General features: G+C 37.1%; 1 protein-coding gene across 1 annotated transcript in view; it reads left to right on the top strand.

Annotated features, from left to right (window-relative positions):
* ghra (growth hormone receptor a) overlaps positions 1–15,255 on the top strand; it is a 39,390-nt gene extending 24,135 nt beyond the window's left edge. The window contains exons 3-9 of the mRNA XM_081349282.1: positions 8,351–8,480; positions 8,732–8,901; positions 8,988–9,166; positions 11,463–11,619; positions 11,745–11,835; positions 12,295–12,364; positions 13,362–15,255. Coding sequence (XP_081205408.1) covers positions 8,351–8,480; positions 8,732–8,901; positions 8,988–9,166; positions 11,463–11,619; positions 11,745–11,835; positions 12,295–12,364; positions 13,362–14,285 — 1,721 coding nt within the window. The 3' untranslated portion in view covers positions 14,286–15,255. The remainder of the gene's footprint in view (positions 1–8,350; positions 8,481–8,731; positions 8,902–8,987; positions 9,167–11,462; positions 11,620–11,744; positions 11,836–12,294; positions 12,365–13,361) is intronic.
* The last annotated feature ends 599 nt before the right edge of the window (positions 15,256–15,854 follow it).

Genomic DNA, 15,854 nt, shown 5'->3' with positions numbered 1-15,854 from the left:
TGTGACCACAGAGAGTCAGGACCTCGGTTTAACGTCTCATCCAAAGGACGGTGCTCTTTTGACAGTATAGTGTCCCCATCACTGTACTGGGGTGTTAGGACCCACACAGACCACAGGGTGAGCACCCTGTCGGCCTCACTAACACCTCTTAAATTGATATCTTGGTGTTTATTAAAAATATCTTTATTCATTCTGCATCACGCATCTCGTCTTTATTGGATTTGCTACACAGCCACCCATAAAACTCTGCTATGACTGCAAATTAGTTTTTTCTTACTTTTATTGCCTTATTGTTAAGTTAAAGCATTATACATTTCTTACATTTGAATGGTTGTTAACCATTGATGATGCAAACAATACAACACAATAATAAATAAATCACTTTATCATTTACCTCACCATTAATCTATTTACACAATTTATGTTGAAAAACCAATGACCCCATTAGATTTCACAATAAGTGCATGATGGTTAAAGTCCGCGTGAACCGGAAGTTGCAAACGACTTTTCTCCAGTGTTATGACGTATTTCCCAGTGAAACGGAATATTGAACAGAGGGCAGGGTTTTACTCTAGCGCTCCTCCTCTCCATCTCTGCTCATTACAGACTAACGGTTTGAGGGGAGTGGTTAAGCGTTTCCCAAACCAAGCCGTCAAACCTACGTCATCAGAGAAGGAACGCCATTCCAGACCGGAAGTAACTTTTCAGACTTTGATTAAAGATTACGACGGCAAACAATTGTTTTCTGTGTATTAACTTGCACGGATTAATTTTTCACCTCAAGACTAGTAATACGCGCTAGCAAAGTAAATATGGTCAATTTTGATTTCAGTTGGACTTTAAGCTATTTACTGCAGTCCCAAGAAACTTGGGTCTTAGCACAAACCAGATGAATAATCATTGTGTCCTTGACCAAGACCAGGTTGTTTTAAGGGGATTGTCCTCTAAATAAACAAATAATTAAACTACCAGAAGTGCCGAAGACGTCAGAGCAATGTGTGCATACACAGGAAACATTCAGAAGCACGAGTAGAATCTTGGAAGTCAGTCTATTTTTCCTCTACTAACAATATGTTCACTAAGGAAGCAAGCCAGTCTACCACTGGAGCAGTGTTTTCTGTTGAGCATGCAGTTTTGCGTTTAAAGGCCTAGTGATTATGTTGCCGTGTTGATTCCTTAATTTTCCCTGCACCGTGCTGTCTGCCATAACCCTCGCACGACACAGGGTCCGCTGTGAGCGCTGAGCAACATGAAAGTCTACTGCTGTGACTCAGGGAGTTTCAGATGCAGGCGGAGCCCTTTTTGGACTGTAGTTTATTTACGCTAGGCAGCGGGGTGAAGTCAGGGAGAGAGCTGGGTTTGCTCGCTTTGAAACATGAGGAGAAAGAAGAACAGCAGAGGACAGCAAAGTTTGCCATTACATAAGGCAGTAGTTGGCTCTTTTTGCGCAGAAAACCCAAGATGGACAGCAGGACCACAGGGCCGTTCACATACAACTTTTTCCACAAGGAGCGTGTGGCCATAAACCAATTCCTATTGCATATTTAAACCTTCTGTGGTAAACTCGCCTGCACATTCAGCATATTGGTTTGCAGAATTAGGAGAGAAAAATGTTAAATGTTTGGTTGATAGATTAGATTTTGAGGGACAGAAAAAATGCAAGCAAAAAACAGTAAGCAATTTAACAAGAGCTTTAATGAGAGAATCTCCGGTCAAAGTATGTGACTGTGTGACGCTGTACTTAATTTATTCATTTAAATCCCAATAAAGAAATGATTTGGTTGATTAACTCAAGTAATGTCCTCATTATTACAGTATTAGGGAGGATTACGGTCATTATCGCAGATCCACTTGACATAAATCTGCTGTAATTCAGCTTGCGGTCTGGATTTGTGTTCACTGATCATCAAAGAGAGGGTCAGCTAATGATGGGCTTACACAGGGCAATTGAAGGCTGCTGTTTGTTTATGTAGCTTTGCACTACATTTGGAATAACGATCATTTGCATGTAAGCAAATGGCGAAAGAAACATCATTATCGGACATTGACTCCTTTTCCTGTGGTGGATTTCATCCCTTAAATCCTCCATTATATTCTATATAATGTGGTTTCTACTAGTACTTTCCACTATACATCTAGGCACTGGAGGTTAAGTGAACACTTGCAACGTATTGAGTTTCTCATCCCCCTTTCTGTACGGTGTGTGTGTGTGTGTGTGTGTGTGTGTGTGTGTGTGTGTGTGTGTGTGTGTGTGTGTGTGTGTGTGTGTTTGCAGTTATTTTTAACACCAGTTTACATTCTGTTGGAAGTGTCTGCTGCCTTCGACCTTTTTGTTTATCCTCAAGAATGTTTAAATGTGACCACACAATAATAGCTAAATAAATTAATAATTCGATAAATAGATCTATCTATCTATCTATCTATCTATCTATCTATCTATCTATCTATCTATCTATCTATCTATCTATCTATCTATCTATCTATCTATCTATCTATCTATCTATCTATCTATAATATTGTTAAATGACAACATGGGACAAGTGTACCTATCAGTGCATAAATAATAAACATTTTAATTTTGGGTGAACTTTTGCTTTATCAGAAGTGTGTCTCTAACATAGGATCGTCTCTCTCTCTCTCTCTCTCTCTCTCTCTCTCTCTCTCTCTCTCTCTCTCTCTCTCTCTCTCTCTCTCTCTCTCTCTTCTCCACCACCCCTGTCCGTCCTCAATGCCCCCATTCAACATAATGCGTTTTTAAAGGACAAAGAGCAGCAGGTGGTGCACGTGCTGGACTGTCAGTGAGTATTTTTATGTTCTGGTCTGTTAGACCGATGGTAGTCTGACCCAGCCGCTGACACATATTCTTATGCTGAACACAGTGCTGGAAACACCTACTGCACATTTGGCTTGTGAACACAAAAGTGTTTTCAGAATGTCTGACTGTCCCTCAACCTTTTTTTCTTGTGTATAGGTGCAATTTGAAGGGTTCCACAGCCAAAATCACTTAATTGATATTTGAGGGTATAAACTAATATCTGATTCTCCTTTAAAATTATTCATATATATTTGCCAGAACAAAACAAACTTGAAATATCTGTAAGCTTGTAGTATTACAATCTGTTATAAACAGAAAATTATAGTATTAGGATTTTATTTCTTTTCACCACAGATGATGAATGGATTATTAAGTACTGTAGGCTGTGTATAACAGTTTATTATGATTTACCTGGGGGAAAAAAACACTGTCTGTGTCTGTAGCTTTAGAGCACTGAAATGGTCAACCCAGATAACCCTTAAGGAATAGATCTTTCTGAGACTTTCTTCCCGTGGGACTTTAATCAGGCATAATTTGGAAAGCACTTTCTTTGCATAGTTTCCGAGGAAAAGTCTGGCCCCATCGGATTGTACAGACAGGGAAATCATGACTCCCTTTAACATTTTACAAGACATAAGTACGGACACAAACCCTTTTTTACAATTTGTACATGTGGGTGGCTTATCATTTTTCATTTTTAATGCTAGCAAATTTGAATAAAGGTTATTTACTTGCTGCTGTACTTCTTGCTCTCTTGAAATTTAATTGATTTATTTTAATTGTTCATTTTAAATATTGAACCACTTCAGATGTGGTTATGCCGTGGGTCACAGGCTTTTCAAATATGTGCTCATTGGTCTGTGTGTGTGTGTGTGTGTGTGTGTGTGTGTGTGTGTGTGTGTGTGTGTGTGTGTGTGTGTGTGTGTGTGTGTGTGTGTGTGTGTGTGTGTGTGTGTGTGTGTGTGTGTGTGTGTGTGATTGGTAATTAGTTTGAGGGGCAGAGAGAATGAAAATTATGTAATATCATAACATAATATGTGTGATATTTTGTGCTCATTACTTGGCTTGTTTATTGACCAAGTTGACCCCGTCGTTGCTTAGGTCAGATAAGTCAAAAACATATTTTTTAAGTGTTTCTGGTAACAACAGCAAAATGAAAACATTGGCTTGTTTTTACTTCACCCTTTACTTCAACTCAAAAATTTAAATTGAATACCTAAAGCAAACAAAGTTAAGCTTTTAACCTAATTGTGTTTGAAATGATGAGCAATCTGTGTAGCTCTTACCCATTAACAGCCCATTGACGTAATAAATTATACAATCACAACATTTCATTTAAATGAATCTATTCTAATTCTAATTATGTTGTAAAGCATATTGGTCAGAATGCTTCCAGAAACAATTATGTCTAATAAATAAAAAACAACAAGCTTTCTGTGGATGGTACATGGCAATGAAGCTCATTATGGTTCTGATCTTCTTGTGATAAACATAATGTTCGGTTTTGCCATAATAAAGACATGGAATCCCTGTCTGTTAACACATTCATATGCTAATGGAATATCATGTTCTCATGCTGTTTTTCTCACAGAGGCTGGGTTTTTTATTTACCTACCTTGTGATATTTCTACATTGCTTGAGGTGTCCAAGTGACCTCCTCACACTAAACATACACGTAAAAATAACAAACGGCATTTTTAGCGCCTTTGAAGGGCACTCTGGGCAGAGAATGCTACTTGAAGTATCACATATTTTAATAATGTTACCTGGATTTAAATCCATCACCATACACCCAAGAACTTTCAAGGAAATATTTATTACATGTTTTCAATTTTTGTCGCTTCCTCGTATCCATTCGAACTGGAATCATTTTGATAACATTTTTTATTACCAAGCAATGTTTAATTTTGTTCAGTCTGTGGTGTGAAAAGGTCGCATTAGCAATTAAAGAAAAACACATAAGCAAAACATGGTCAGGTCAAAGTGTCTGAATAATTTTTGGTCCCAAATTTTTATACATTTTACTGGTAGTCCACTGTATGAAGAAATTGTGGGTATAGTATGTCACAGTTTACTTTATGGTTAATTATGTAAGTGAGGATAGCAAAATAGTGTACTGCACCCACTAGTAAGAAAATATCAAAAATTATATCTGGTGTTTGACTGTGTATATATATATATATATATATATATATGTGTGTATATCTATATATGCAATATATGTAAATATATGCAAATATATATATATGTTCAAATATGCATATAAATATAAAATATATTCACACATATATTACAAAAAATATAAACTTTTATATTAGATGTGATTAATTGCATTTAATAGATTTGACACCACTTATATTTATATATACATATACATGTATGTATGTGTGTGTGTATATATATATATATATATATATTATGTATAAGTATAAAGTTTATATTATATGTTTGTTTATCATCTTATGTTGTAATTTGTGAATTATATAAATGTTTTCTCTATGGTTCTAAGTTTGAAATGTTCATAAAAACAATCATAAGAAATGGGATTAAAAATTGTCCTTCGATCTGTAAGGAATTTGTATTTAAGGCAAGACAATCGCAGTATAGAAATTCAGTTTTTAGAATGTTTTTTATATAACTAGCCATTTCTCTAATAAAAGATAAACAATTGAAGGTAAGACATGTTATGAATGTACCATTCAGATTCAGATTAAAGGACCACAAATGTATAGCTTTGTGAAGTACAGCTTGTTAGTACTCACTTCAGATGCTGTGTCCTTCAGTGTCAGTATAGGCACAGTGATGCTCACTGTCAAATGGATTTCACATGGGTACTGAATGACACACAGCTGTAACCGCATACACACAGAAGCTCACAAGACGTTATGTAAGTGCTGTGATAAGTACTCCTGTGTAACAGACACATGCTATTTTCTTCTGTTGATTAGATTCGCTGAAGTATGCACTTTCTTCTGATTCTGCTATTAAACTGAATTTGCAGCCAATGGGTTGGAAAAGATGGAGCATCTGCTCAGAAGCTCATAACCCTGAGCCAATCAAGACATTTGCTGGACAGCCAGTGATAAAGGTGCTTTTTCAAGTGATTGCAATCCATCAAGACAGTTTAATTGGCAAACGTGGCCAATTTATTCAGAAGTTTGCAGTTCGCCGAAGTGGAAAACATTTGTCCTGGCTTTCGGTCTGAACCGGTATCCTAGTTACCGATGGTCTCTCTTTGCGGGGAGCTGAGTAAACATCATGTTTTTCATTCGTGGGAAATCTTCACCCACACAAGCTGTAGCTTTATTTACGTTTCCAAACAGTAGGTGTGTGCATAAGCCACATGTTCATTTATTATTCATGAGTAACATAAAAGGAGTGGAAAAAAATTGAACACAAATCGCACAAATTATTTCTTGTCTTTCAAAATCAGTATCAAAGTTCTAACTGGAACAAAAAATGAATTTTATGTCCTTTTTATTTAGTTGCTACATTTCATACTGGAACAAGTATTGCATTTCATCAATGATTTGTAATGTCTCTTGTGTAGGACTTATTGGTCAGTCCAAAATATTCACGCCCGCACAACCACATACACAGATTAGTGTTCCACAACACTGCCAACACATCAGAATGATAGATGAGTTCTTTTTGCGCAAGTACTTTGGCTCAAAAGCTCTGACTTAGAGATCACGGTTCCAACGGCATATACTCAAAAACGGCATAGCTCACTGTTTGTATAATTGTCAGAAAAGAGATTGTGGTGAAACGTCCCAGAAAGAGGTTGCGTGCTCTGCTTATTATGAATATGATGGGAGATTGTATTGTAGCAAAGCAAAAGAAAATATAGCCAAAGCACATTTGAAGATTTTTCCTGATTTGTCAATTAAAAGTCTCCCACTCTGACATCTAACACAGTTGAAACTGTTCCCAAATCAAAATATTTGGCCTTTTTACAGCTGCTTTTGCAATGTTTTTTAGAGAGCAAATTGTGTGTGCTCAAAGACCGCTGGGCTGATTTTTACCCCCTTTGCAGCACCAAACCAAATATTGACCAGGAACAATTTAGTAGTGATTATGTCCCTATCTGTTCTGTCCCCATCTTTTCCGCAGTGGCCCACAAATCATCTGTTCATCTCAGACCTAATCTCTTCCATATAGCAGGCTTTTTTATTGCACATGCCGGAATTTTGAGGGGGAGGGAGCAGAGTTTTGGGAGTCAGAAAGGTAGAGAGAGGGAGTTATAGATACTGAGAAGATTCAGACTAAAGCTTTAGTCTTTATTAATGATTATTCAAAGCGAGACACTGACACTGATGTTCAACACGGTAAAGCCGCTTGATTTTTAAGCAATTTATTGTATAAAGTCCTATATAAATAAACATAGAGTGCTGAATTGCAGAGCTTGTGCAAACATATCCGCGTTGCTATTATCAGATTATTATCTTTTCTTATGCTTTATTACAAATGCTTTCTATTTTCTCTAATTTTGTTGTGTGTTTATTTTGTTATTGAGAGGAAAGCGCACAGGACATTTTTACATATTCATCTAAATGTCGCTCTCAGAAGTGTGGGCGGTGTCAGATGTTTAATGTTTAACAGTATATCGCTACTCACGTTTTTCAAACTTCCTTTTACCCCTAAGTGAAGAACGGAAAAGAACTTCGCTATGAGTATATCGGGGCCTTAACGGTACAAATATATTGTGCATCCCTGTTTTTTGTCCGTTTTGGACAATGTGATTTAAAAAATAATAGCCAAGTTGTAGTATTCATATTTAGCGTTATAAAGTAGTTTTCAAATATCTCTGTTTTTACTGTAAAATCACAAGAATATGTTTTTCTTATTTTAGTAATTCAGCAAACCCTCACAAGCAAGGTTTAGGTTTACATTATGTGTGTATGTGGATGTGTGTTCGTGAACTCACTTAAGCCACTGAAAATCCCTTCCCCACACGATCAGTCCTAACCAGCGTCGCTGTGAGGGCTGTTTTGCCCTGCTCAGCAGCTGTGGGATGGAGGGAAATATATCTTGTTGTCACTAGAAGAGGGCTGGACGAAGGAGAATGGGAAAAATGGTTAGGCTGGGGATCCTCAGCAGAAACGTTTCTTCAGAGTAAACTAGATATTTAACGGCCGTCTCCATTCCCAAAGCCACTATTCATTTAAGCTAGATTTACTCTTACAGGTACAATTTAGAAATGGATCAAATAAAAACACGGTGTCATAGAAAATCTTGATGCCTAGCGGATTTGGTGCCACATGCTAGCTCTGCTGATTTATACTGCAGTTAGAGGGCGAAATAGAGGGCGAAAAATCAATTGCATCCTCCAAGTCTTATTTATGGCTGCGCAAAAGCAGAGGATGGAGAGGACGGCTGGTGAACTTGGCACCAGAGGAGCTCAGCTGCAGAGGACAGAGTTCACAATGTGCCAAAACATAACATGCATACAGTACATATATAATAAAAAGAAAATATTAAGATTTAATAAAATGAAAATTTATACTTTCGTTTTATCTTCCCTTTCTGCTTCAGATCCCAACGGAGGACCTCATTTTACGGGCTGCCGCTCCAGAGAGCAGGAGACCTTTCGTTGCTGGTGGAGCGCTGGGACCTTCCAGAACCTCACCGAGCCTGGAGCACTCAGGGTCTTCTACCAGACAATGTATATATATGTACATTTTTACTTTACTTGCGGTTTTAACAAATGAATGATTAATTGTGCAAGTAAAATATGTTTTAATTAATGAGTTTATAAAAGCTGCATGCATAATAATTGTTTTCATGATGTCATTTGTAAGTATTTCAAGTCAACTACCATACATTTGCTGATAGATCCATGCAGTGCAATTTACAATTTATGTCTAATATTCGTATACATCTAATGTTATGTTTTCATTATTATTTGATATTTAGTGCCCTCTCAAGTGAGTGGCAGGAGTGTCCAGACTACACACGTACTGTGGAAAACGAATGCTACTTCAACAAGACCTTCACACACATCTGGACCTCGTACTGCATTCGTCTGCGCTCGGTTCCTCTGAACATAACCTATGATGAGGAATGCTTTACAGTGGAGAACATTGGTAAGTTAATATCTGTGAAAGTGCTTCATTAAGGTTTTGACACATCTATGTTTGAGGCCTGACTTAAATGTTTTGTGACTTCCTAGTTCATCCTGACCCACCAATTGGGCTGAACTGGACTCTACTGAACGTGAGTCGCTCAGGATTGCACTATGACATCCTTGTGCGCTGGGCTCCCCCTCCGTCAGCAGATGTGCAGATGGGCTGGATGAGTCTGGTATACGAGGTTCAGTACCGGGTCAGGAACACCTCCCAGTGGGAGAAGGTATGTCTCTAGCACCAGAAACATTAAATATTGCATATAGTTTGCAATGATTTTTTTTTTTTACAAGGAATTATTGAAGTAATAACATTGTGTGTGGGAGAGACTCGTTTTATTCTCAGCCATACATGCTACTTATAGTCACATACGTCATTTATTTTCAGCCTATACCCGGATGCTGAAATTGCCATGCATTCAATATATATTAAAAGCAATTTATGAAAAAAAGTTTTTTTTTAAATAACATTTTCTTGGCTTCAAAAGTTTGGGGTAAATAAAAATAATACTACTCTTATTCAGAGAGGCTGCGTTAAATTGATCAAAAGTGACAGTAAATTATAATGTTTATAATGTTACAAAATATTTCTTTTTCAAATAAATGCTGTCCTCTTGAACTTTATTCATCAAATAATCCTGAAAATCATGGTTTCCACAACAATATAGCAGCCAAAACAAGAATCATTACTAATAATTGAGTACAAGTAATAAATGATAATAATTTTGCACTTAATCAGCATATTAGAATGATTTATGAAGGATCGTGTGACACTGAAGACTGGAGTAATGATGCTGAAAATTCAGCTTTGCCATCACAGGTATAAATGATATTTTAATATATATTCCAATAGAAAATAGTAATTTTATATTGTAATAATTTTTCACAATATTACAGTTTTTACTTTATTTTTGATCAAATAAATTCAGTCTTGGTGAGCATACGAGACTTATTTCAAAACCATTAAAAATCCTTATTATTCCAAACTTTTGACTGGTAATGTATAATTATATTTATACTAGTGCTGTCAAATCAGTTCATTGTGATTAATCGCATGTAACATGAAGTTTTTGTTTATAAAAACTTTTATAATATATGCGTGCATAAATGTGTGTGTGTGTAAATCATGACTCCCTTTAACATTTTACAAAACATATGTACGGACACAAACCCTTTTTTTATTACAATTTCTACATGTGGGGTGGCTTATCATTTTGCATTTAATGCTAGCAAATTTGCATAAAGGTTTATTTACTTGCTGCTGTACTTCTTGCTCTCTTGAAATTTAATTGATTTATTTTCAATATTGAACCACTTCAGATGTGCCGTGGGTCTCAAATATGTGCTCATTAGTCTGTATGTGTGTATGTACACGCACTAACATTACATATTTATATGTATTTATACTACTATGTAGTATTCCTAATTAAAATGATTGATATGGCATGCATAATTGTACAAATGCTGTTTAAATAATATATTTTTCATATTAATATATTAAAATGAACCTTTAACATTTCACATCTGCCAGTCAGAATCAAGCATTCAGCAGTGCTGTGGCATGAAATAACATAAACTTAGAGAATCCATTTAGCAAAGTAAGGCAGAGTTCATCAGACCATCACAGAACATTCTGCTCCAACTGTTTTGATATTCCTCTCTCTTGGTGGACTGTCAGCCATTGCGGTGGAGAAAAATGGTTGTACCATCCTATTTATTGTATTCTGAGAAATGCAATTTTGTGTTGGAGACGCAACATAAGCCAGTATTCATCTACTCTTTCTAAAAGGGTCACCAGTCCTGTGTGCTCTGTAATTCAGGGGCGAGTTGGGAGATCTTTGCGTCTGGCAGGATCTTTAAGAACCTCTCTCTCGGTTTACACTCCTTGACAGCCACGTTCTCCCGGCCTACCCGATGGTCCTGCCCAGACTGAGCAGAAGCACGAAAAACCACATTCGGCCACATGTTAAATCGCTGCCGTATGCTGCCAGGCCTGAATGCATCAGAGGGGAATAATTCACTGTTATATTTCTGTAGGTCTTCTGCTGAGGTCACACGCACAAGTACTTTAGATTTTAGTTTCCCCAAGGGTGTTTCACAGTTATAAACTTTAGGAGTATTTTTAGTGAAGTTCTTGACTGTTATTCTCTTTGTGGGTTAAAATACGGTGCTAAAATGCCATTTTACAAATCTTGGCTTGGAGAAAACATGGCTGGATAGATAGATAGATAGATAGATAGATAGATAGATAGATAGATAGATAGATAGATAGATAGATAGATAGATAGATAGATAGATAGATAGATAGATAGATAGATAGATAGATAGATAGATAGATAGATAGATAGATAGATAGATAGATAGATAGATAGATAGATAGATAGATAGATAGATGGACAGATATTAAATTGACAGACTTGGAGAGAACATTATTCTCACATATCTAATTGCTCACAAATGGCAGTTTTTTTTTAACTCAATCCCTTGATTTCTTATTTACTTTTTCATCCTCTTTTATTGCAGCTGGACGCACAGCACAGTGGCACACAGCAGTCCATCTACGGTCTACTCACTGACAAAGAGTATGAAGTCCGTGTGGGCTGCAAGATGTCAGGCTTTGAAAACTTCGGCGAATTCAGCAACAGCATCATTGTCCATGTGGCACAGATACCAAGCAAAGGTTAGTCAACATCAAGAGCTTAACTTGTTTTTTGCAGAAAGTGAATCCAGCTGTGCAGCCGAACCATCATGAATCATTTAAGCAAAATGCTTCAGGGTAAGGAAAGACCATTTTTCTTTACGCAGAATCAACATTCCCGAAGATGTTGGTGTTGATTTTTGGAGTGATTGGAGTGGTGATTCTTCTTGTCCTCCTCATCTTCTCCCAGCAGCAAAGGTGAGAGATTTTGTTTATAACACCTATATTCTTTGTGTATTTAACAAAGAAATATATAGTCATATAGTCATATTGGTCATATTTCATCCCCAAATCAAAATATATATTTTTTAAATTAACCATTTAGATTTTAAAAGTAAAAATCTGCATAAATAAAATGAAATAAAATTCAATACAACAAATACCACTGTGATATACAATTTTTTTTGTGCAAATGTACTTTAAATGTATTATTTCATATTCTAATATATTTTTATATAATAGTAATAATAATATTAATTCATTATTGTTTTAAATAAAATACATATATATTATTTGTTTTTCTTCAGATTTTTTAGCATTTATTTTGGGGTGAAGTATGACCCGAATGTAATTTGTTTCATGTTGCTTTGACTGTACACAATTACAAATTCATAAAATGGTTTGCATTTATAACATTTTGCTATTTTTTTCCCACAGGTTAATGGTAATATTTTTACCACCTATTCCTGCACCTAAAATTAAAGGCATCGACCCAGAGCTGCTAAAGGTAATTTAGCATAAAACATAAGATTTTGCATTTCAGTCTTCATGTATGTTCATCATTTTGTTAATCTTTTTCATACAAATTATGTATGTTTTGGTTTTGCAACTGCTATTTATTATAACCATGTGTAATACAGTATGGATAGAATGGAAAATGTAATGCCTGGTGCTTTTCTGTTTATAAATATGATAGGAAGAAAAATGGGATAGTTCACCCAAAAGGACAATACTGTCATAATTTAATCACCCTCAAGTTGTTCCAAATCTGTATGAATTTCTTTATTCTGCTGAACACAAAAGAAGATATTCTTAGTCAAATTTTTGTGAATGATAAAGGCATTAAGCCTTGCATGTAGCACATTATAAAATGCATTACAGCAATTATCATCAAAACAATGAGAGGTGAATACATGAATATGAACATAATGCAAAGTCTTTCATTAGAATTGTTCAAATTGCGGCATTGTAAAAATGGCAGGAATCGCTGCAGAGCGAGATTGTTTTGAAAAGGTCATAATTGTTGACATGTTGTGGCCATTTTCCTGTAATTTTCTCCTTCCAGAAAGCACTGGGACCTAGTTTAACAACCCTCATACTCCATTTTTAGAGTCCATTGTAAGCAGTAAACAGTAACACCCCAGAACAAACACACAGATGCCCACATGGAAATGCTGTTTTTGATGCATCCAATAATACAAATGATTTTGAAAATGAGTGTATTTGTTTTATTCAGGGTTTCTCAAACTCGGTCCTGGAGGGCCACTGTCCTGCACAGTTTAGCTCCAACCCTGATCAAACACACCTAGCTGTGAGTTTCTAGTGATCCTGAAGACATTGATTAGCTTGCTCAGGTGTGTTTGATCAGGGTTGGAGCTAAACTGTGCAGGACAGTGGCCCTCCAGGACCGAGTTTGAGAAACCCTGGTTTTATTAATTATTTTGCATACAGAACTTTTCTAGGTCCTGTTTAATAACACTATATATTCTTTCCTTCACAAACAGAATGGAAAGCTTGACCAGCTCAATTCTTTGCTGAGCAGTCAAGATATGTACAAGCCGGACTTCTATCATGAAGACCCATGGGTGGAGTTCATCCAGCTGGACCTTGACGACTCTGCAGAGAAGAACGATGGCTCTGATACGCAACACCTGCTGGGCCTGTTCCGTTCGGGCTCTTCTCGCGTCCTTAATTTCAAAAGCGACGACGATTCGGGTCGTGCTAGCTGCTACGACCCAGAAATCCCAGATCCTGAGGACATGGCTTCCCTTCTGCCTGGCCATTCTGGACGGGGAGAGCAGCACCCGCTGGTTTCCAGAAGCAGCTCGTCCATCCCTGACCTCGGCGTGCAGCAGACATCAGAAGTAGTGGAGACGCCCGTTCAAACACAACCTGCTGTGCCCAGCTGGGTTAACATGGACTTTTATGCCCAAGTAAGTGATTTCACACCAGCGGGAGGAGTGGTGCTCTCACCTGGACAGCTCAACGGCTCTCCAGAGAAAAAGAAAGAGGAAGAAAACGAGAAGAAGATACAATTCCAGCTGCTTTCCGACGGAGCCTACACCTCAGAGAACACGGCTAGGCAGCTTCCCGCTGACGTGCCGCCCAGCCCTGGTCCTGAGCAGGGGTACCAATCATTCCCAACCCTGGCTGTTGAGGGGAACCTCTGGAATGGAGAGTACCTGGTGTCCGCCAGCGATTCCCAAACACCGTACCTGCTTCCCGAAGCTCCTCCAGTCCCCATACTGCCACCAGTGTCAGACTATACTGTAGTGCAGGAAGTGGACGCCCAGCACAGCCTCCTCCTGAATCCTCCTCCCTCGCAGCCCACGGTCTGTTCGCACAGCCCAAACAAACACCTCCCTGCGATGCCAACCATGCCTATGGGGTACCTCACCCCAGACCTTCTGGGAAACCTGACTCCATGAAGAGACTAAGAAGCGCAAAGTCGATGGTCTTGTTGTACAAATCTCACTGTTGGAAACCAAAGTTGCGAGAACAACACAGGACGGATATTGCATTTTGTTTGGGAATTCTGCACATGGATTTACTCTGCTGTACGCTACAAAATGGACTACGCTGAAAACGTTTCTTCTCTTTTCTGCTGTTGCAGTTACGCTACGCTAGCACGCCGAGAGAGTTATAATGCGTTATCGATTTACAATCAGAAACGTCAGCTGGTTACATGCAAAATCACTACAGAAATATGCTCGCTTGCTGAGTCAGAGAACCATTTTGAAAATGTGTTTATATTATTACAAAGTTACAGGTGTAGTGGCATTGGGATGAAAAATATCTGATGAGATCAATTCAAACATATCTTTATACAAAATTGTTTACACACAGATAAAAGACGCATCACTTTACTGCAGTTCATCAACCCACATTTGCTCGTAGATGAAATGTTAAATATATTTCACTGCATCATATCACAGTACCAGAAACATTTCGTTTTGTGGACGAACGAGACTTTTTTTTTTTCTTTTTAGGAGAAAAATTAATGGAAGCCATTTTGTGCGCTGCATCCATCCTGCACATTTTATCCTTTGCCATAGCCAGATAGATAAACTTAGCAAATGAACTTTTTTTCCAATATGCTAAAACGCTAAGAAATGGGGTTGTGTATTTTAGCATCACGATATATGACTGTAATATTTGCGATCATTGCTAGAAAATGTAGAGACAAGTGATTGTAATGATATTAGCCCACAGAACAAGCCGTTACCTTGCCTTGTTCAAAGAGCTAGAAATGAACTTGTCTTTGTTTTTGTATTAATGTTTCAAAAATTAAGCGTTTGTAGTCTTTGCTGTGCAATGCAAACCGAATGGCAGGTTTTCTTATATTTTACCTTTGTACATGTAGCAGTTTTATATTGACGGAGACACTATAAATGTATACACAGCAAAAACTCCAGTGTTAAATGAACTCTCCTGGGAGTTTATATGACTCAAGAGTGTTAAAGTGTTAAAATATGAGTGTTAAATTAATACTCAAGAGTGTTAAAGTTAATGAGCTAATTAAGTGATTCATTGAGTGATGATTGATCATTATTGAAGACACCTGATGTTAACAAGCAAAATCACCAAAGGAGAAAATCCAATTTTTAAGACACCATTATGGTAATAAATGTTTGCTTTAGTTGGGCTCTTGACCCTTACATCATTCACTTTAGATTTTGTTTGACTGTTGTATCTGAGTTGTAACTCTCAGATGAACAAAGAGAAAAGTTGATCAGGTGGTGTTGGTTATATTTTGACATAATCATAATTTGACCTGAATCACTGAACTCATTTAGAGTCTAATCTCTGACTTAAATGTATATTGTTGATTACAGCATCACTATGATTCTACAGCATAAGATCCAGAATTTTCTAAATAATCTAAAGAATTTCTTAAAAGTTGTTCTGATAAAACAAAATCTTTCTTTTAGGCACACACAGACATCAAGAATCAGTGTATGAATCTTAACAATGGTGACAAACAGAATATTCAATTA

Source organism: Scardinius erythrophthalmus, assembly GCF_964197995.2.
Source record: "Scardinius erythrophthalmus genome assembly, chromosome: 20".
Classification (NCBI taxonomy): domain Eukaryota; kingdom Metazoa; phylum Chordata; class Actinopteri; order Cypriniformes; family Leuciscidae; genus Scardinius; species Scardinius erythrophthalmus.
The sequence above is the reverse complement of the archived record's forward strand: the minus strand, read 5'-3'. Positions and strand labels throughout refer to the sequence as shown.